The sequence below is a fragment of the Pituophis catenifer genome, unplaced genomic scaffold (genome assembly GCF_029215685.1).
Source record: "Pituophis catenifer annectens isolate HBS135680 unplaced genomic scaffold, rPitCat1.0.hap2 SCAF_13, whole genome shotgun sequence".
Lineage (NCBI taxonomy): Eukaryota > Metazoa > Chordata > Lepidosauria > Squamata > Colubridae > Pituophis > Pituophis catenifer.
Genome location: NW_027256893.1, coordinates 17853225 through 17875406, shown reverse-complemented (window position 1 = coordinate 17875406; position 22182 = coordinate 17853225). Strand labels below are relative to the sequence as shown.

Here is a 22182-nt window from a genome sequence, read left to right as displayed (position 1 = left end):
TGTATATTTTATACAAAGTCAGCTTATTGCCCCCACAAACTGGGTCCTCATTTCACCTACCTTAGAAAGGATGGAAGGCTGAGTCAACCTTGAGCCTTGGAGAGATTCGAACCAGCAGAAATTGCAGGCAGCTGTGTTAATAACAGGGTGCACTAAACCACTTCTTATCCAAGAAGCTTCTTTGGTTCTGACTGAATGATGAGGAATGAAAGTTTTTATATTCTTTTGCAAGAAAGTAAGTCCAGTTGCCTTTTGAAAAGCACCTTTGCGACAAGTTTTGCATAACTTTATTTATTTATTTATTTATTTTTATTTAATTTGATTTATATGCCGCCCTTCTCTGAAGACTCAGGGCGGCTTACAATGTGCTCAGCAATAGCCTTCATCCTTTTGTATATTTATACAAAGTCAGCTTATTGCCCCCACAAACTGGGTCCTCATTTCACCTACCTTAGAAAGGATGGAAGGCTGAGTCAACCTTGAGCCTTGGCGAGATTCGAACCCTGCAGTAATTGCAGGCAGCTGGTCTTAATAACCAGCTTAATAACAGGGTGCCTTAAACCCCTGTACTACCAAGGCTCTTTGTTTACAAAGACTTCTTCCTAGACTCTGTCAAGTCCTGGAACTGTCTTTGATACCGATCCTTTTATTTATGAAATTAAGCGATGTCAGAACAAAAATACATTGAACCAAATATTGTATGGAACTGGAACTAATCCCACCCTTTCTGAACTGGCCTCGAATTTATTAGTGGTTTTCTAATTTATTAACGTATTTCTAATATATTCTCAGGAAAGAATAGAGCACCTGTGAAAATGTTAAGATGAAGTTGCAAACACAGCTTCCAGATGTGTTAATTTAAACTTTTCAGAACTGAAATTGTGATTATTATCAAAATTTACAAGTGCTAATTAGTGAATATGTGCATATTTATGAAACCTAATAGCCATTCAATGGACAATAGCTAGTTTGCTGTACCAAGTTTCTTTTTGGCTAAGAAAGAGTAGAGGTGGCATTCTTGGAGTTATTAAGACTAAACTTTCCAGATTGGGGGTAGGTATAAATCACTCTCCAGATGTTATAGAGCAATAACTCCCATTGTTAGTAAAGACTCTTAGTAAAGAGTCATGTTATGTGTAGCCATAGGGGAGTTAACTTCAACAACATCTGGAGGGCCATATACAAGAGCCAACAAAACTTAAAAGCACATATACATAAGACTCCAAAACTCTTATATTTTCTTTGGTTTTATATATTCCAAAGCATCCATTGTTTGCACAACAGAAGCCCTTATCTGGATTTGTTAAAAATATATATATTTATATATATATAATTCCTTACTAAAAGCATTCTATTAAATTGCTCTCTTCTTCCTCTGCACTGAACCTCAGAGTTGGCTAATATAATTCACTTCCTTAATGAACATACAGCATTGCAATATTAAATGCCATAATTTCAACTGATCTCTTTCTACAGCCTATTTAGCTTCAATAATTAGAATGATTTATAAGGTCAACCCAAAGACTTTAGGGATTAAGTAAATCGCTTTGCTGCTCTTGAACTTGCAATATTCAAGGGAGAATAGAGAAATCGACATCCAATAATTGGTGAATAATTTAGCCCAGCCCAGAAATCAAATGTTACAATTATCGTTAGGAAAATTGCTTGATGTACGATTCTTATTGTCTTTGTTAGTAATAGTATTCGTCTTTGGCCTGGAGAAATTGGGGACGATCACACTAGATGACTTTAGAATAAGAAGACTCTTTCAACTAGAATTGAATCTACTCCTCAGAATTACTATTTTGAGGTTACGATTAGGAAAGATTTTCAATGTCTATCACTTGAACTTCCCAAAAAAAGGATACACTCTAAATGCTGTATATCTCCTATATTTATTTTATAAAATTTATGTGGCCACCCAGAGTTCCACTGGTTTTATGGCCGTATGAAACTGATAAGACAGACAGACAGACAGACAGACAGACAGACAGACAGAAAGACAGAAAGACAGAAAGACAGACAGAAAGACAGAAAGACAGAAAGACAGAAAGACAGAAAGGAGGGAGGGAAGGAGAAAGAGAGTGAAAGAGTGAGAAGGAAGGAAGGAAGGAAGGAAGGAAGGAAGGAAGGAAGGAAGGAAGGAAGGAAGGAAGGAAGGAAGGGCTAATACATTGCTTGGTTTGTCTGATGCAGAAAATCAGACTTTTCAGTGTCTGTGCAAAGACAAGCGATCATGTCTCCTCAAATATATGTTGTAGAAAAAGTCACACAAATTGCCTTTTTGTCTGCCAATACTTCTATAAATACAAAAATATTTAAATAACTAGCAAAGCCCTTCCTTGTGAAAATATAACTCCATTATAACAAGGCTTGTTCTTACTCAACCGTTAAAAAAACAAACTCACTTGGAATCTCAAGAAAACAACAGCACTAAAATTCTGAAATCTCATCCAGTCCTAGGGAATTTCCAAGCTTCCTTTGAAGTTTGATGCATAGTAAGGACCACCCAAATTCTGTCTGAAGAAGGCTCGAATACTGAAAAATAACCTTGTCCGTGAAGAAATCTGAAATCCAATGGATTGTAAGTGGATATATAAAGATAAGGATATAAAGATTACAGCCTGCAGTCTCTTTTGTCTGGACTGCTTTGAGAGTTTGTATTCATGACAGATGAGTCTGTAGTAGTTTACACAGCTTTTAGGATCATTACCAGATTAGAGGATTACGGTGGTAAAGGATTTATTAAAAGAAGGTGGGAAACTGTCTCATTCGGTGTTCAAGATACACTAAGGTAGCTTAACCGACTCTGGTACAATTTGATGGCAGGAATATCTAAATAGGAGGGTTTTCTTGAACATATTTTAACACTATTTCTATGCTTTTTTAAATCTGGTTCGTAGTTGTGGCTCTTTCAGTGTAGATTATGGTGAAGTCCTAAGGAGCTTCTTAGTAACTACAATCAGGCATAATTTGTACAGTTGAGGTTCTTTACTGAAACTCAGGACATTTGAAATTTGTAGAGTTGAATTCCTATTATCATTTTAGATATATTTTTTTCCTTCCCTTCTTCATCCATGTGCATCTTTCCCGTCCCTTCTTCATTATTTCTCTTTTTTCCCTTACTTTGCTTCTTTACCTCCTTCTCTTCCCTTCTTCATCCATTTATCTCCTTCCCTTCCCTTCGCTCCCCTTCCCTTCCCTTCCCTAACTCTTCCTCTTTTGAAGAGACATATAATAAAAAAATAAGCCAGCCTCAATTCAACGGAAAATCCTAAACAATTTAAGACCATTATTTCTGCTATGTGGTCCGAAAGTCATGAATTATGAAATACACGATACTAGAGTTCTGATTTTTTTTTTTTAAAAGCAAATTGTTATCAATCAGACCGCTTAGAAATGCATCAGCTTCTGTCTTCCGTGTGCTTTAAATCATATCTTCCCCTCCCATCTCCACCCTTGGTTCCTGGATTTTTGCAGAAGTTTTAAAGTAACCTATAACCAATGCATTTCTGTTTGGGCGGTGTCCAATTATTTGTTCAACTTCCAAAACTTATCACACTCTGCCCTCTAGTGCAAAAACGCAATGGTTGCACTACAAATTAAAACCCACGAGCGCCAGGCTTTGCTTAAAGACAAATGAGAAATGAGAAACAGAAATATGGACAGTGTTTTCAGAAAAAGAGGCAAAACGCCTATATCGCACCTTTTTAGTCCGATTTTCAATTCTGAAGGTGGAAAAGTGACATCCTTAAAATGGCAAAAACCCTGCCTCCTTTTGTAGACTTTATGTTGCATGGAATAAAACGTTTGTGGCTTTTGTAGACACGCTTACCTGCATTGCTATAACAAATTCAATGTACGTAGCCATAAACACTGATATTCAGCCCTCAATTAAAAATCAATAGTTTAGAACCACTCCACAAAATCAATTTTCTTTTTTCCACGAAGGCTTTATATACAGTATTTGTAACAGATGGGGTGGTGTGTTTTTGGTTTTTGTTTTGCTTTCCATCTTGTTATAAATGGAATCTTGATTTTATTACTAGAGATAGAACATTGGGCTTTGCCTAGCTCAATTCCGGCCCCCTTTCAACCATGAACACTCTGCATGAATTCAAGATTAAAAAAAATATATATTCATTTATTTAATTTTATTTCATTTATTTATTTCATTTAATTTCATTTATTTCATTATTTTATTTTCCTATTTTATTTTGCTTTATTTTATTTATTTATTGTTCGCATCTCTGAAGTGCCCCTCTCCCTCAGACAGGGACTGTGGCAGGGGTGGGTTTCTACCAGTTTGCCCCGGTTCGGGCAAACTGGTAGCAGCGGCGGCAGTGGGAGGCTCCGCCCACTCACCTGGATGTCATCACGGACCCTCTGCACATGCACAGAAGCATCGCACGCGTGCTCACAGTTTTGAACCGGTAGCGAAGGTAAGTGAAAACCACTACTGGACTGTGGGCAGCGTAAAACAAAGGATTAAAATATATAAAAAGTACATAAATGTTGAAAAAAAAAATTAGAAAGTGGCAATGGTGATGAAAACACTGCTAAAATTAATTAAATTTTATTTAATTCTTTATTTAATGTTTTATTCTATGGCTGTTCACCGCCCTGAGTCCTTTGGGATTAGGGCGGTATACAAATTCAATAAAATAAATAAATAAAATAAAAGGTGAAGGGAGGACACTCCCACGGCTGGATGTTCCTCTGTGCTCCCCACGCGAGTCCACAGATCCAGGTTTTTAACTCCTTTTCGGAAGGCCAGGAGACTGGCTCCAGCCTCACCTCCAAGGGGAGACTATTCCACATGGTAGGAACAATGGCAGAGAAGGCTCACTTCCTGGACTCCTTCCAGTGGGAGTTTTTTAATTGACAGGCTCTGCAACATATTTTCCTTGCCTGGCCTGGTGAGACAGGAGACTGTAACGGAAGGAAGATGGTTCAGTAGATAGCCTGGTCCTAGGCCACGTAAAGGGGATGCAGTGGCTCAGTGGCTAAAAATAGAATAGAATTGAATTTTTTTATTGGCCAAGTGTGATTGGACACACAAGGAATTTGTCTTGGTGCATACGCTCTCAATGTACATAAAATAAAAGATATGATCATCAAGAATTATAAGGTATAACACTTAATGATAGTCATAAGGTACAAATAAGCGATCAGGAAATAATCAATATCAATATAAATTGTAAGGATACCAGCAACAAAATTACAGTCATACAGTCATAAGTGGGAGGAGATGGGTGGTGGGAACGATGAGAAGATTAATAGTAGTGCAGACTTAGTAAATAGTTTGACAGTGTTGAGGGAATTATTTGTTTAGCAGAGTGATGGCGTTCGGGCAAAAACTGTCCTTGTGTCTAGTTGTTCTAGTGTGCAGTGCCCTATAGCATCGTTTTGAGGGTAGAAGTTGAAACAATTTATGTCCAGGATGCAAGGGGTCTGTAGATATTTTCTCAGCCCTCTTTTTGACTCGTGCAGTATACAGGTCCTCAATGGAAGGCAGGTTGGTAGCCATGGTTTTTTCTGCAGTTCTAATTATCCTCTGAAGTCTGTGTCTGTCTTGTTGGGTTGCAGAGCCAAACCAGACAGTTATAGAGGGGCAGATGACAGACTCAATAAATCCTCTGTATGTGAATGATGTTGCAAATGATGGAAGAAGTTGCGCAGAGATGCTTGTACCCAGATGGCACAATGCTTAAGGAAAGATGGAATGTTTATCTTTGTAATTGAAAAATAAAAAAACTTTTTATTTATATTTTTTAAAAAACTCAACATCAGCTAACTGTTTTTAGCACTCCCTCTTTTAACAACTCATGGGATGGAGAAGTTAGGAATGAAGCTGGCAACTATACATGCTTGCCAAAAATAAATAAATAAAAATAAAATAAACTACGAGGACGTGGCCCACAGTATTTTTTTTACTCTTGCGTCCGGCAAGAAAGCAAGAATGTTCAAATGAGATTTTCTTGGCAGATACAAGTTATGGGTTTGCCTACCGCTATCCAATACGTGATGCTTGTGTGAGTGACAATAAAGACCTCGCATTTATTTCTGACTGTGCTTCACCTCTCGCGTGGAATAATCCTCAGGGAAAGACAAGAGGACATTTAAGCATCCTTCATCCCATGATAAATTCTACCTCATCTGGAAAAGAATGAAGATGTGAAATTGCTGGAAGAGATTGGCTTCCCCCAGGCACCAATTTAGTCTGGATCATTGGATTTACAGCCTGGTATTGCCAATACTGATTTGACTGCTAATGCCTTAAATGCTTCACAAATTATGACATAAATCCAATAAAGGAGCACTCATATGACTCCAAAGACCAATCTCACTTATCTTGATTTTCCATTCATGAAAAATGCTGCTGTTCTTAACGGAGGCAGCCATTCAAGGGGTTAGATCGAATTAAAAGGCAAGGGAATAAATAGATCACAGTAGATTTTTGGGGTGGTGGTGAGTAGCAAAACGTGGCACAGAATTCTGAAAGAGATTTAAAGAGGTTGTGGGAAGAGGGATGGATTGGCCTCTCGTATGACAATAAAACCTGGTCTTTTCCATGGGTGAGTTTGGAGAACATTAACTAATACTTCATTCTAGATGTAGAAGCAATCGAACAAAATGTACCCTTTTCTAGGAAGGCTGGAGAAGACAGATGGAATCTCTTCAGGTGCAGAATCTGACAATGACAAACTAATTTCCTTGATTAAATATAAATCAACAGGTACTTTAATGGGAAACTTTTAATGGACTCTTTGCTGAAAATGATAAAAATGAACTACAGGTAATTCCTCAATTTACCATCACAATTGAGCCCAAAATTTAGACCCCCCAAGGCTTATAGATAGATAGATAGAGATAGATAGATAGATAGATAGATAGATAGATAGATAGATAGATAGATAGATAGAAGAGATAAAGATAAATAGAGATAGAGATAAGAGATAAAGATAGAGATAGAGATAAGAGATAAAGATAGATGATATAGATGACAGATAGATGATATAGATGACAGATAGATAGATGATAGATGATAGATAGATGATATAGATCGATAGAAGATATAGATAGTTAGATAGATAGATAGATAGATAGATAGATAGATAGATAGATAGATAGATATAGATCGATAGAAGATATAGATAGTTAGATAGATAGATAGATAGATAGATAGATAGATAGATAGATAGATGATATACTGTAGATGATAGATAAATGATAGAGAATAGATATAGATATAAAGATAGATGATAGATGATAGATGATAGATAGAAGATAGGTAGATGATAGAAAGATAGATAGATAGATAGATAGATAGATAGATAGATAGATGAAAGAAAGAAAGAAAGAAAGAAAGAAAGAAAGAAAGAAAGAAAGAAAGGAAGGAAGGAAGGAAGGAAGGAAGGAAGGAAGGAAGGAAGGAAGGAAGGATGGAAGGAAGGAAGAAAGAAAGAAAGAAAGAAAGAAGGAAAGAAAGAAAGAAAGAAAGAAAGAAAGAAAGAAAGAAAGAAAGGAAGGAAGGAAGGAAGGAAGGAAGGAAGGAAGGAAGAAAGAAAGAAAGAAAGAAAGAAAGAAAGAAAGAAAGAAAGAAAGAAAGAAAGAAAGAAAGAAAGAAAGAAAGAAAGAAAGAATTCTTTATTGGCCAAGTGTGATTGGACACACAAGGAATTTGTCTTTGGTGCATGTGCTCTCAGTGTACATAAAAGGAAAAGATAAGTTCATCAAGAATCATAAGGTACAACACTTAATGATAGTCACAGGGTACAAATAAGCAATCGAATCATACTAGGAAACAATCCTAGATTAATAACAAACAACAAAGATTAAAAGGCAATGTCGCCTCTGCCACGAAAAACCAGGGCTGCAGACAACCATGCCCACTTTTAAGACGCCTGGACTTCAATTCCCAGAATTCCCCAGCTAGCCAACGTTAAGAAATATTCCTTTAGGGCAGTGTTTCTCAACCTTGGTAGCTTGAAGATGGGTGGACTTCAACTCCCAGAATCCCCCAGCCGGCTGGGGGATTCTGGGAGTTGAAGTCCACCCATCTTCAAGCTACCAAGGTTGAGAAACACTGCTTTAGGGCTTCTATGATAAAGCTGAGGTGGGGAACGTTGGCCCCTTCATGACTTGCGGACTTCAACTCCCAGAATCCCTGAGCCCAGCATGAAAGTCCCACTGTCTACCTCAACGTACCGTGTAATTTCACTCGCTCCGCACTTCGTTCTTATTGGCGGCTTTCTTGCCTCCGCCTCTCTTCCCCTCTAAGCCTATCGGAGAGCGGCGGCCACGCATGCGCCTTTCATTTTACTTCGTGAAGCGGACAGGCGAGGGAGAGGCTCTTCAGCCGGGGGCTGATTCCGGCTTTTTTTTCGCGTTTTAGGATAAAATTTTTGACGGAGATGGAGAGTAAGTCTTTGCGGGAGCCTAAATTCGTGGCCTGTTCCTTTCTGTGCCGGCGTGCGCAGAGGGTAGCCCTTAATCCCAATTAATTAATTAATCCGAAGTGACTCCGGTTTGGGTTTAGGAGGCGCCTTTTTGGGGAAGTGGAGCCTCGTTTCTAGCAAGGGATGCAAAGATGATCCCTTTAACAGGGTTGAGCCAGGATTGGGTTGGGTGGATTTTTTGGGAGGGTTTTTTTGCCCCTTATTTAAGCAGTCTTAATCCGATTTAACTGACTTTGCAAATGTAATTTTTGGAACCAGATTCTTTCCAGGGGCTAATTAAGTGGGAAGGGAAAATTAGGGGAGAATTAGGATTAGGGAATCTCCAGGCACGTGTTTGGTCTGGAAGAAGGCACCACCTGAGACTGGAGAATCAGATCTTGTTAGCACGGGGATGGGGCACCACTTGGAAAGCCCAGGGCTCAGCAGGTTCTGGAGAACCGGTAGCGGAAATTTTGAGTAGTTTGGAGAACCAGCAAATACCACCAGTAAAATCTCCATTCCCGCCCCGAGAGTGGGGTGGGAATGGAGATTTTACAATATCCTTCCCCTGCCGCGCCCACCAAGCCACGCCCACGGAACAATTTTGGGAAAAATTTTGGATTTTACCCCTGCCAGGGCTACTCAGAAGAAAGAGGTGGCAAACCGTTTTTGTCCTGTTTTTGTACAGGTAATCCTCAATTTATGACCCCAATGGAGCCCAAAATTTCTTGTTGTTGAGTTCAGACAGTTGTTAAGGGAGTTTTGCCCCCTTTGGTGACTTTTCTTGCCACAGTTGCTAAAGTGAATCGTTGCAGTTGATAAGTTAGTGACCCTTTTTGTTAAGTGAATCTGGCTTCCCTATTGATTTTGCTTGTCCAAAGGTCGCAAAAGGGGACCACGTGTCCTTGGGACACAGCAACGGTCATAAGTATGAACCAGTTGCCGAGCATCTGAATTTTGATCAAGTTTTCATGGGGATGCTGCAACGATCGTAACTATGAAAAGTCAGAAAGAGAGAGAAAGAAAGAAAGAGAGAGAAGAGAGGGAGAAAGAGAAAGAAAAGAGAAAAGAAAAGGAAGGAAAAGAAAAAGGAAAGAAAGAAAGAAAAAGAAAGAAAGAAAGAAAGAAAGAAAGAAAGAAAGAAAGAAAGAAAGAAAGAAAGAAAGAAAGATGGATAGATGAGGCTATTGGAGATTACTGTGAATAAAATTATCACCTCCTGGATGCTAGAATATTGCTAGAAGAGTATTAAATGTAAAAAGAGAAAGCAATGGTGAAATCCAAATTCTTTTACTACCGGTTCCTTGGGCGTGGCTTGGTGGGCATGGCTTGATGGCCATGGCAGGGGGAGGATACTGCAAAATCCCCATTCCCTCCCCACTCCTGGGGGAAGGATATTGCAAAATCTCCATTCCCACCCCACTCTGGGGCCAGCCAGAGGTGATATTTGCCGGTTCTCCGAACTGCTCAAAATTTCCGCTACCGGTTCTCCAGAACCTGTCAGAACCTGCTGGATTTTACCCCTGGAGAGAAGGCAGTAGATTAGCAGTAGTCATTTTCCCAATTGAATTTTTTTTTTTTTTTTTTGCTACAATTTTACAAGTTACTTTTTATGGAGTAACTTTTCAACTCAAACAATAAAGTTGCCATTTTTGTTTGTTTAGCCTGTTTTGAAGAAGTATTTGTGTTGCAACCTACAGAAACAAAAAATGAATGTATGGCAGGAAGCATCTTTGTACAAAAACAATCAGCTTAGGCCTTAGGCCAATAGTCATTTTCCCAATTGATTTTTTTTTTTTTTGCTACAATTTTACAAGTTACTTTTTATGGAGTAACTTTTCAACTCAAACAATAAAGTTGCCATTTTTGTTTGTTTAGCCTGTTTTGAAGAAGTATTTGTGTTGCAACCTACAGGAACAAAAAATGAATGTGTGGAGGAAGCATCTTTGTACAAAAATAATCAGCTTAGGCCTTGTAACAAAATACATACTCTGAGTTGGCTTTGGCAGGCGTGCCTCATCTTGAAAAGTCCGGCATCAAATACAACCTGGATTGAGCGTGTTGGATGTCATACACCATAAGAGCAAAAACTCATGTTCCCTAATTGTTCTGTCTTTATAGCAACATAGTTTAGATCTCTGTTGTTTCATAACTTCAAACATCCCCTGGAAAAAGATGGACATATCCCTGAAACAATATACTTTGCTTTGTTTTTAAAGTTTTTAAAGTAAACACTATATTTTATTTTCCAGAAGTGTTATATAAGAAGCTGCCCGAGTCAACAGCAAAACTCGTGGACATTCAGGTATTTTTATCTTATGGTATTTATTAATTAGGGGACGTGGTGGCTCAATAGTTAAGACGCTGAGCTTGTCGATCGAAAGGTCGGCAGTTCAGCGGTTCGAATCCCTAGTGCTACGTAACAGGGGTGAGCTCCCGTTACTTGTCCCAGCTTCTGCCAATCTAACAGTTTGAAAGCACGTAAAAAAATGTTTATTTGTCCTCATCTCGTTCCCTCACCTAAAATGTCCTGCAAATGCAATGGTGAAGGACAACTGTGTGTAATTTCTACTGTGGACTCGGGTTAGGGTAGCTGTGGAACCCGTGCTCAGTTTTAATCATTAGGGTTGCTAATGAGTCCAGGCAATCAATATGGTTTCAATATTGATAATATTGGGACCTGAGCAACACGGTGGCCTATTGGTGGAGCTCTCGTCTCACAATCAAGAGGCTGTGAGTTCGATCCTAGGCAGCGGCAGATATTTCTCTCTCTGGATGCAATAAGTTATTGTCTTCTCTAAACTCTGCATAGGCGTCAGGAAGGTCATCCGGCCAGTAAATGCTCTAGCTCCCTTCAGTTCTCCCCTCCCCCCCATTCCACACCGATGCAGAGGATTTACAGGGTCATTAATAGAAAAAAAATGATAATATTGGACCTATTATTCACCGCCTGGAGTCTTCTTGGAGTTAGCAGCCTTAAACAAATCTAATAAATAAAATATTTCCATGGGGTGGGGGGTAAAGAATAACCTAATCCCCAAATTAGAATTTGAGCTTTGTTCAAGATGCTTCTTTCCTTTCTCTTTCTCAGCCACAAGCATCCAACAAGGCGGAGGCCTTTGTTAAGGCCTTTCTGAAACGCAGCATGCCCGGGAAGAGCGAGGAGGACATTGAGAAACACTTAAACCACAAAGTGGTCGTCCTTGAGCACCCGCAACCGAGGAGGACCCGGCAGAAGGTCAAACGGAGGAAAGGGTTATCGGCCAAACAGAGGCGAGAAATGCGTCTCTTTGAGATTGCTCCAGAACAGCAGAGGTGAGAAAGGCAAGCTGGCTCTCCTGCGATTCGGTTGGAGTGATTGATGATTGATTGATTGATTTGATTGTTTGGGTGATTTCATTCCCTCTGGGATTGCAAGAGCCGGGATCGGCTGTAATGATAAGTGGTTACCTTGGGAGACAGGAAGAAGAGCTACAGGCAGGAGAGTGGTCAGATAAGAAGCAGCTGAGCCCACAGAAAAGAAACAGGCATGGCAAATGTCTCAGAAGGGATCCGAGAGAGAGAGAGAGAGAGAGAGAGAGAGAGAGAGAGAGAGAGAGAGAGAGAGAGGGGTAGATAGATAGATAGATAGATAGATAGATAGATAGATAGATAGATAGATATAGCGATCGATCAATCGATAGATTAGAGAGAGAGAGGGAGAGAGAGGGAGCGAGAGAAAGAGAGATAGATAGATAGATATAGCGATAGATAGAGAGATATAGCGATCGATCAATCGATAGATTAGAGAGAGAGAGAGAGAGAGAGAGAGATAAGATAGGTAAGTAGGTAGATAGAGCGATAGATAGATTAGATAGAAAGATAGAATGAAAGAAAAAGAAAAAGAAGAAAAAGAAAATGAATTCTTTATTGGCCAAGTGTGATTGGACACACAAGGAATTTGTCTTTGGTGCGTATGCTCTCAGTGTACATAAAAAGTCAAGATACATTCGGCAAGTCTGTTGGGTAAGCTGCCTCTTATCCAACTGTTTTCCTCCCTGTCACTTTTCCTCCTATCTCCCAAGGTCGCGAGAGTGAAAAAAGTGCACCACCACCCCAAGTACATGAATGGGCCTTTGCGGGTTCTTAAACCCCTTTTGACCTCTTCGTATCCAAATATGGCACACCTTTCTTGGGGAATCCCTGCTATAAACCGTCCCCATATATAGCTGTTTTCTGGTAAACCCCTAATCTGTGATGGCTCATTTTGGGGGTTATTTTCTGGAATGGTAGTTCACCACAAGAGGGCAGTAGGTTATTTTTTTTTTTTAATTATTACTTAAGCTGCCTTCTTTTAAAGCTGTGACTGTTTTTGCTTTGTTGAAAGATTTAAAGAGGTTTGAAGTGTAGTTTAACGGCCTGCACTTGGCTGAATTTAGAAAGGAAGAAGAAGCTGGAAGCCTATCGCTGTGGATTGAGCCCCCCCTCCCCCCAACAGTCAACACTGCAGGGAGCAAGTTAGGTCTAATAGAAAAAGAAAAGGAGTCCAGAAGCAACATTAGCAGATAATTACCCTGTTTCCCCCAAAATAAGACATCCCCTGATAATAAGCCCAATCGGGCTTTTGAGCGCATGGCAATAAGGGCAAGCGCTTATTTCAGGGTTCAAAAAAATATAAGACGGGATCTTATTTTCGCTGAAACACGGTAGCTCAATTGCCATAGAGTTAGAATAGGTCTAAGGCAGGGGTCAGCAACCTGCAGCTCTGGAGCCGCATGTGGCTCTTTCACCCCTCTGCTGCGGCTCCCTGTCACGCAAAATATGCATCCCAACCGCCAATGTGCGACACCTGCCGGCACGCAATTTATTGAGCTTTTCAACTCCTGATAGGCCAACCATGGATAAATCCAAGAAAAGAAAAGTTTTAGAAGAAAACAGAACGTTTAATTCAACTACATGTGCTAGTTTAGTGGGCGCTCAAGAAATAGTCAGGAGAGGAAGGGTTTTGTGGCTCCCGGTGTTTTTTTTTCCTGTGGGAAACAGGTCCTAATGGCTCTTTGAGTATTTAAGGTTGCAGACCCCTGGTCTAAGATGTCAAGCAGCCTAAATTTTAAAAGGAAAATTAAAAGCCACCATTAGCAACATTGATTATGGGGCTGGTGGGATGCTACAATAGTCATAGGTGCAAAGATCAGTCACAAGTCACTTTTTGCAGTGCCATTGTGACTCGGTTATAAGTCAAGGGCTATTGTTAGTTAAACCAGGAACAAATTCCGTTCCAATGAAATACTTTACAGAGGCGCTGGACAATTGTCACATATGGTCCTTGCTTTTTTTTGCTTATTTTGCAGATACGAGATATTTATCCCATTGCATGAGCTTTGGAAACAGTACATTAGAGAACTCTGCAACGGATTGAAACCCGATGCGTAAGTTCAGTTCTTTTCATTCATTCATTCTTTTTTGTTGTTGTTGTTGTTGTTGTTGTTGGAAAAAATATCCTTCTGGGTTCAGTTCCAAGTAGGGAAAAAGACACTGGAGTCATGGAAGTTGCTTAGAAAGAAGGTTTTATTGATGAACAGGATCACATGGCTTGAGTTCCTGAGCAGAAAAAGGGCTGAGATGCTGAGAGTGCCTTGGTTTTATGCCCTCTGTTGGGCCCTGAACTTGAGCTTGTATTCTGATTGGTTGTCAAACTCCCATGGGGCCATGCAGGGGCAAGTCTGTAGGTTGTCTTTTGAGTCCCAAGCTTGGTTGAGCCTTGCTGGGTGATGTAATCTCCCCAGGTGCCATGTGGTGAGTTCTGTTGCTAGGTGGGTAGAGGGCTAATGCTACCTTTGTTGGGTCTTGGGTGAGGGCATTTGCCTATGAATAGACCTGGCTATCTCTTTATCTCTTAAGTGTGGACAACTTCTGTGGGCTATTGAGGAAGATGGGGCTATTAAGAGTGAGTCTGCTTCCTGCCTAAAAACATGTTTCTCCATTTCTCATCCAGGGAAATATAATATTCTGCCTTTTTAATATTTCCTAGAATATTTCATTTTCCTAGGAGAGGGTGGGTGCTAACTTCCTACATTGCAAACTGGTTGCGTATTTAGTGGGGATGGAGGCCATCCCTCAGAAGGCTGGCGATCTCTTCTCTGGTGGGGAAAAAAAAAAACACCTTTCAATAAGACCAAATGGCATTCTAGAATTGTTCCGTTTCAGAGCTTGAGAAAGGAAAAGTTTATAACGAGGTTTTTAAACCCTTTTAAAACTTTTTTAAAGTTTAAAAAGACGGCCATTGAACATCTTTTTTTAAAAAACACACACAAACACATTCACACACACACACGTGTGTTCCTGGAGTCTCTACAGAACTGGCTGTATTTGAGCGAAGGCCGTCTTGGTGGGAACCTTGCTTTTTGCAATACACATTTTTTAAAAAACCCTTGTCTATGTGAATGCGTCCTTAAGTCAGATTTCTTTTATATGAAAACCCAGCTGATGGGGAAGAGCTGAATCACAGGTTTGTGTGTATAACTATATTATATAGAAGAATATTTAAATCTGGAACCTCTTCATTTAGAATCTGACCTCAAATAGTTTTGGAAGTTTGTTTTATTTCGTCACTGGGTTGGGTTTATGCTCTGTATTAAATCACTACTGTGATCATTGCCGTATTTTCAAGTGAAAATTGCATCTTGTTTACCGTATTTTTCGGACTATAAGACGCACTTTCCCCCCCCCCCCCAAAAGAGGGTGAAAATTTGGGTGCATCTTATACACCGAATGTAGCCTCACCGGCCCCCACCCTTTGGCCTCTGCCTCCCAGCAATTTGCCTCCTTGCAGCAAACAGCAAACAGCCCGTTTCAGCTTCAGCACAGCCTGATTACCACAAGCACCTGATTGTCGATTGGATCGGCCTCCTGACCATCAGCTGTTTCAGGCTGCAGGGATCGCCATTGCCCATTGCCTCACGTCCCATTTGCTGCAAGGGGGAAAATTGCTGGGAGGCAAAGACAGATTTTTTTTTTCTTGTGCTAATCAGGCTGTGCTGAAACTGAAACTGAAACTGAAACTGGCTGTTTGCTGCAAGGAGGCAATTGCTGGGAGGCAGATTTTTTTTTTTCTTGTTTTCCTCCCCAAAAAAGGTAGGTGCGGAGCATCTTATACTCCGAAAAATACGGTAATTGTTTGCGGTGAGCAGTGTAACGTAACTCCAAAATTACATCTTGCACTCTTACCTTCCTTTTGTTTAACTTTCTGGAAGAATTTTTCATCTATTTCTACATGCGTTTTGCAGACAACCACAGATGATTCAAAGCAAGTTGCTTAAAGCAGATTTCCACGGAGCACTCATGACAGGTATTCCTCTGCCTTTTTTTTTTTTTTAATTGAAACTTACACTATACCCCCCAAAAAAATTTAAATCACATTTCCCTCCCCTTAACTTTACGTAGTAGATTTTGTTTGAATTTACTTGCACACCATAGGAAGAAGTTGTTGTTTTTTTGTCTGACCTGTATATCAACTTCATTGAGGATCCCTGTGAAAAGTTCTTACCGTTTATTTATTTTTTTTCTCCACACTGGGGATAATATTACACATCTTGCGGGTACCTTAGAAGTTAGGTTTTACAAGGGTGAGGAGGACAAAGGTCATGTTGAGCCTTGAGAAAGGTTGAAGGGGCAAAAGTTAGTTTTCTGGTATCTCAAAGGGTGTGCCAGGCTGCAGAGAAACCTGTTCTCCATTACTGCATTCCCAGAAACCAACATCTTAAGTTACAGGAAGAGAGAGTCCCCTTGAATGCCAGGAAAATCTTCCTAACAGTGAGCGCAATTTGGCCATATATCATCTTCTTTTAATGACCCCATAATCCCTTGCAGGGTGGAGTCTGGGCAACGGAATGGAGCTGAGAGTTTACTGGCCGGATGCCCTTCCTGTCACCAGTGCGGAGTTTTGTTCAGCAGATATATTCTCATTGTGCCCAGAGAGAGAAATACCTGCCTCTACCTAGGATCGAACTGACAGCCTCCTGATTGTGAGGCGAGAGTTCCACCTCTAGGCCGCCGCACCACTCGAGCAATTTGGTCATATATCCCTTTACCAAAAGAAATAGCGATGGGTTCTCTTTCATTGGATAGTGGCTGGCTAGCCATAGGATTGATATATTTTTATTTATTTTAAAAGATTGATACGGCCACCCATCTGGGGAGGCACAATCCTCAAGGACTAATGGCAGTAATAACAACAGAAATAAAACCATCCCTAATCCAGGAAAAACCCAGCATCCAATCCCTCCTTTTATGCAGTTCTCCAGGCTGCAGTCTTGTTATCCCAGAGAAAATGCCAATTCTCAATGGCTTTCCAGAAAGCTAAAAGGATTTAACTGGATTTCAAGGGGAAGAGTGTTCCCCAGAGCAGGGATCGCTACAGAAAGGTGCTGTCAACTCGCAAAGCATCCCTGGCCTGCTCTCGAGTTGCCATAGGCAAGGGGGGATGGGAAACAGATGATTTATTTTATTTAGCGTATGGCTGGTCACACACAATATTAAAACACTTCATTTTTACAGGTTAAAACAATTAAAACAATTTAAAAAAGAGCAGTAAGAAAACCTAAGAGGAAAATAGAAATAACATTTCAGAGTTTAATGTCGAGTTTGGAGATGCACATTCTAGACTTATCTCTCAAGGCTGTCTCCCAGGGTTACCCACAGCGGCCGGAGGGGAGTGATTTCTACAACCCATGAAATTGCTTCATTGCTGAATGTGATTGATGACACACCCTGGGGGGCGAGGGGGGAAACAGGGTCATGATTGGGGCGTAAATTACGTGGGGTCAGAGCTGGCTTCACTTGGGAACGTGCGGACAAGAAGCTCCTAATATCTGGATTTCTTCTGAAGCTTGGCTCAAAGCTCATGATTTAAGTAGGGCATCCATCAGAACCCTGACAGGTGCCCTACCCCAAGTTAGCATTTGAAGGGAGTGACCTGGATTGTGTCCTCTCTGTCTGATCTCATGGAGCCGATACCCTCAAGGAAAGGCAGTCCCATTGACCTTAATAGAAATTACTTTAATAGGGGTCTCTGTGCTGAACAGGAATTTGGACCCAGCCACACAGAAGACACCTTTCAAAGCTGTGATTCTGGTTTCCATTTTTTTTTTCCCCCGTGCACATATGCACAATCTTACAGTGCATTACAGCAATTGCAACAGGGAGCTCTTTTCAACAGATGGTCCAGTTTGAATGTTAGGACCTTCTCTCTTTTTTTTTTCTTTCTTTCAGTGACCAAATCCAGATGTCCTTCCTACGTTGGCATCACGGGCATTGTTGCCCAGGAAACGAAGTACGTGTTCAAAATTGTCACAAAAGAAGACAGGCTGAAAGGTAGGCAAACCTGACTCGATCAGTGTAGAGCAGTGATGGCTAACCTTTTTGCCGTTGCGTGCCAAAAGCGAAAAGCGGGGGTTGCGTGGGGGGGGGTCGCACGCATGCATGCCCACACCATAATTCAACGCACAGAGAATTTCTCTGTTCGTTCCTTGTAAGACCTGTGCCCTGTGTTAAACCATTTAACCAAAAGGTTAATTTTCTGGACTCCTTTCAGTTATTCCAAAGCGGAACAACATCTTCAGCATTGAAATGGATGGGTTTGTGTCTTACATCTACGGAAGCAGGATCCAGTTCCGAGCGAGTGAGCGTTCTGCGAAAAAGTTCAAGGGGCAAGGGACCATGGACCTGTGATTTTGCTTCTTTTGGTCTGCAAAATTGGAAACTTTGGTTTCCAAGGGTTTCCGAGAGTCCACCACAATCTTTTTTCTTCTAAGAAGAAAATGAGCACAAGAAGCAACAGCAGCAGGAGCAAAGATGATTGCCTCTGTATCCTCACGAACCCAAAGTGGGTTCTTGCTTGTGTTGATTTTGGCTGGCAAAGACTGGCAGTTTTTGAGACTGCAATTCTCCAATTTCCAAGTCTAGTTCTAATTCTACGCTTATGCCATGTCGGGTTTTGCATTATGTTATTGAAAATGTTCTTGTTTGTACTATGGAATGAAAAAATCTTTGATTTTTTTTTTTTAAATGTCCAAAGCAGCAATGGGCGCAGAGTTGGCTATTTCTGGTTTATAGTAAGCATTATACAGTTGGGTCAGGTTTCAGTGGTAAGCATTACACAGTGGCGTCTGGTTTCTAGTTAGACCATACAACAGTTAGACCATACAACAGCTGATCTAACTATGTTGGATTAAATGGCATTCTCATTCTTTGCACAATTGTCCCCGTTACATTGAGACTGATCTAGATAGATGATAGAGATGGATGGATGGATGGATGGATGGATGGATGGATGGATGGATGGATAGATTAGATAGATAGATAGATAGATAGATAGATAGATAGATAGATAGATAGATAGATAGATAGATAGATAGATAGATAGAGATAGACAGACAGACAGACAGACAGAGATAGATAGATAGATAGACAGACAGACAGACAGACAGACAGACAGACAGACAGACAGACAGACAGACAGACAGACAGACAGACAGATACTGGTAGATAGATAGATACCATGTTTCCCCCAAAATAAGACCCTGTCTTATATTTTTTTTGAACTCTGAAATAAGCGCTTGGTCTTATTGCCATGCGCACAAAAGCCCAATTGGGCTTATTATCAGGGGATGTCTTATTTTGGAGGAAACAGGGTTGGTAGATAGATAGATAGATAGATAGATAGATAGATAGATAGATAGATAGATAGAAACCGGTAGATAGATAGATAGATAGATAGATAGATAGATAGATAGATAGATAGATAGATAGATAGATAGATAGATGATAGATAGACAGACACACAGACACACAGACACAGACAGACAGAAATTATAGAGATAGATGGATGGATTTTTTATTCATTTAATTTTTACTAAATTTACATGTTGCTCACCTTGCAATTTGAGATTGATCGATGGAGTCACTTTGAAACGAGATGGGCATCAAATTTAATAATAAAGAGGGAGGGAGGGAGGGAGGGAGGGATGAATAGACAGGTAGATATAGATATGGATGGATAGATAGATACGGATGGATTTTTGTTTAATTTTCATTAAATTTACAGGTTGCCCATCTTGCAGTTTGAGATAGATAGACAAAATAAGTATGTAGTAAGTAGACCTGCTTTAATAGCAAGATTCAATACCGCTTGTTGCCGTCTCTCTTAACTAGTATGCAACCCCCTGACAAATTATTTTGATTGATCTGAGTTTTTGGAAGCCTATCCTGGAAAGGAAAAAAAAATATGTTTCTGTTCTCCGTGTTTCCAATATCTGGGAGAAAAAAAGAATGCCTTTTTCATTCTTTCATGGTAAGCTAGCTGTTTACTAACCGAACATATTTGAGGGCTATCCCAAAGGGAGGGGGGGGAAAAGAAAGATTATGTAAATTGGACTATTTTTCTAAGGTTAGAACATCTCTGGCATGTAACGGGGAGCCTTATAAAATTCAGTGCCTGTCATCCAATTGGTATGAAAAATAAAAACCCAAACTCTCGAGAGGCGTTTATGAAGCAGCCTGGGATGCCCAAAGCTTTGTAATGCAAAGCTCCTTTCTATTGTTTCCTTTCCCCCATGTCAAGGAAAGGAAGGGCGTGTCCCTCTTCGCCAGCATAATTCTCAAGAGGCCATGTGCCTTTCAATGATTAACTGAACCGAAATTTCTAAAAACAAAAAAACAGGATGCACAGTGACATTGAAACGAAAGAGAATACCAGGGCATTCATCAGGGTAGGATTATTTTAAAAAAAAGATATGGCTGAACGCAAGAATTTCTTTGCCGTCAGAGCGCTTCGTGCATAAAAACGTTCCTTTTCAAAGCCTCCCACCTTAAAATATTTTGTGGCCAAAAAGGGAGAGAAAGATGAACTTGGTCTACCATTTATTAAACAGTAACAGAGTTGTAAGGGACCTTGGAGGTCATATAGTCCAACCCCCTGCTCACGCAGGAGACCCGTACTAGGGATTCGAACCGCCAAACTGCCGACCTTTCTGATCAACAAGCTCAGTGTCTTAGCCGCTGAGCCACCTAGTCAGGAGTTATGCTCTTTTGTGCCATCCCCCCAATCTCCACAATGCTTTGTATTTTATTACGGCATATCCTCCACAGATGTCTCTCCAGGCATAACACAGTAAACTAAATTAAAGACCACTTCTGCTGATCACCGGCTGCCAGCAATTTGGCAGATCGAATCTCACCAGGCTCAAGGTTGACTCAGCCTTCCATCCTTCCAAGGCGGGTAAAATGAGGACCCAGATTGTTGGGGAAAATAGGCTGACTCTGTCTTACAGCCCTCTCTATCTTAGAGAGGGCTGTAAAGCACTGTAAAGCAGTATATATGTCTAAGTGCTATTGCTACTATCTATCGATCTTTATCTGTCTGTCAGTCTGTCTGTCTGTCTATCTATCTATCTATCTATCTATCTATCTATCTATCTATCTATCTATCTAATCTATCTATCTATCCAGGAACCCGTGAGTCCTAGTCCCGCATTAGGCCTGAAAGGCAGCTAGATGTCAAGTGTGGGAAATCAGGAAATCCAGGCAGTTCAAATGAATATATGCATTGATTGTATGTTAAAGCTCCCTACAAGAATCTGAACTACTAATGCTCAAAGCAAGTTGGCAGTAGATAGGAGTCAATGGAATTCAAGGTTGGACTTAGATCTCTTTGAGCTTAAGGAACTTAAGTTCTGATGATGCGTTTGACTCCTCCCTCGGGTTCAGCCTGGTCCTCTCCTACACTAGGTGACTTTGGGCCAATCACTTAAGAGTCGGTGAGTGCTAGTCCCGCCTTAGGCATAGAAGTCAGCTGGGTGTCCTTGGGCCAATCACCAGGAGATGGTGAGTTCTAGTCTTGCCTTAGACATGAAAGCTGACTGAGTAACCTTTGGCCAGTCTCTCTTTTCAGCCCGAGCCACCTCACAGGGTCGTTGTGGGGAGAATAGGAGAAGGAAGGAGCATTAGGTATGTTCGCTGCCTTGCGTTATCTATAAAAATAATAAAGGCAGGAAATAAAAGTAGATCCATATTGGTTATAATATCATATATGTATATATAGCACAAACTTCCCTTTGAACAATGACTTGACTCTGATTTACTTCATTCCATGATGTAACATCTAATTAGGACATCTGTTAAATGCCTACCATATTAATTTAATAGGAAGGGCTAATAGAACTTTATTGGCAGAGTCCAGTTAATTAACATTATGGGCCTTTTTAATGGATGTCTTAAATCAACATCGTTAGTGAAGATGCTATCCAAATTAAAGTAAGGACTGTTTCATTGGACTGTGAAGGGCACACCAAGTGAGGTGTGGATGTGCGACTTGGATTTATGCCCAACATGCACATTCTGAAACTTATTCTTCAAGGATATTATTTTAACAATAATTACGTATGGTGCAAGATTTCAGTCACTTCTTAAGATGGTGGTTTTGACAGCGCTGAAATCCCAAGAAAAGTGCAACAGACATCCTCACAGCAGAAAGAGGATACATTTCACAGATTTTTCTCATCTTTCCTGAGAAGCGTTAAACTACTCATGGAGAAGGACAGCTATGGTTCCAGGGGAGGGGTAAAATGAATATTAATAACCCTGGATCCGATCCAGGGTGGGCTTCAGTTGCTTCAGACCTGTTTGGGTAAACCAGATACTAATTTTTTAATTAATTTTTTTAATGTGTTTTTAATTAGGCTGTACACCGCCCTGAGTCCTTCGG

General features: G+C 40.5%; 1 protein-coding gene across 1 annotated transcript; it reads left to right on the top strand.

The window, feature by feature from the left end:
- Window positions 1-8347: 8347 nt before the first annotated feature.
- POP4 (POP4 homolog, ribonuclease P/MRP subunit) lies at window positions 8348-18652 on the top strand. The gene is made up of 7 exons (XM_070952934.1): window positions 8348-8424; window positions 10694-10746; window positions 11533-11756; window positions 13772-13849; window positions 15707-15768; window positions 17691-17792; window positions 18013-18652. Exons 1-7 carry the CDS (start codon window positions 8418-8420, stop codon window positions 18147-18149), a joined length of 663 nt encoding a protein of 220 aa, XP_070809035.1. The 5' UTR covers window positions 8348-8417; the 3' UTR covers window positions 18150-18652.
- The last annotated feature ends 3530 nt before the right edge of the window (window positions 18653-22182 follow it).

Bases quoted from the DNA above. Each gene is read 5' to 3' on its own strand.
- POP4 (XM_070952934.1), top strand. The intron at 11,757-13,771 runs GTGAGAAAGGCA...CTTATTTTGCAG, and splicing joins ATTGCTCCAGAACAGCAGAG to ATACGAGATATTTATCCCAT. The intron at 13,850-15,706 runs GTAAGTTCAGTT...TGCGTTTTGCAG, and splicing joins AACGGATTGAAACCCGATGC to ACAACCACAGATGATTCAAA.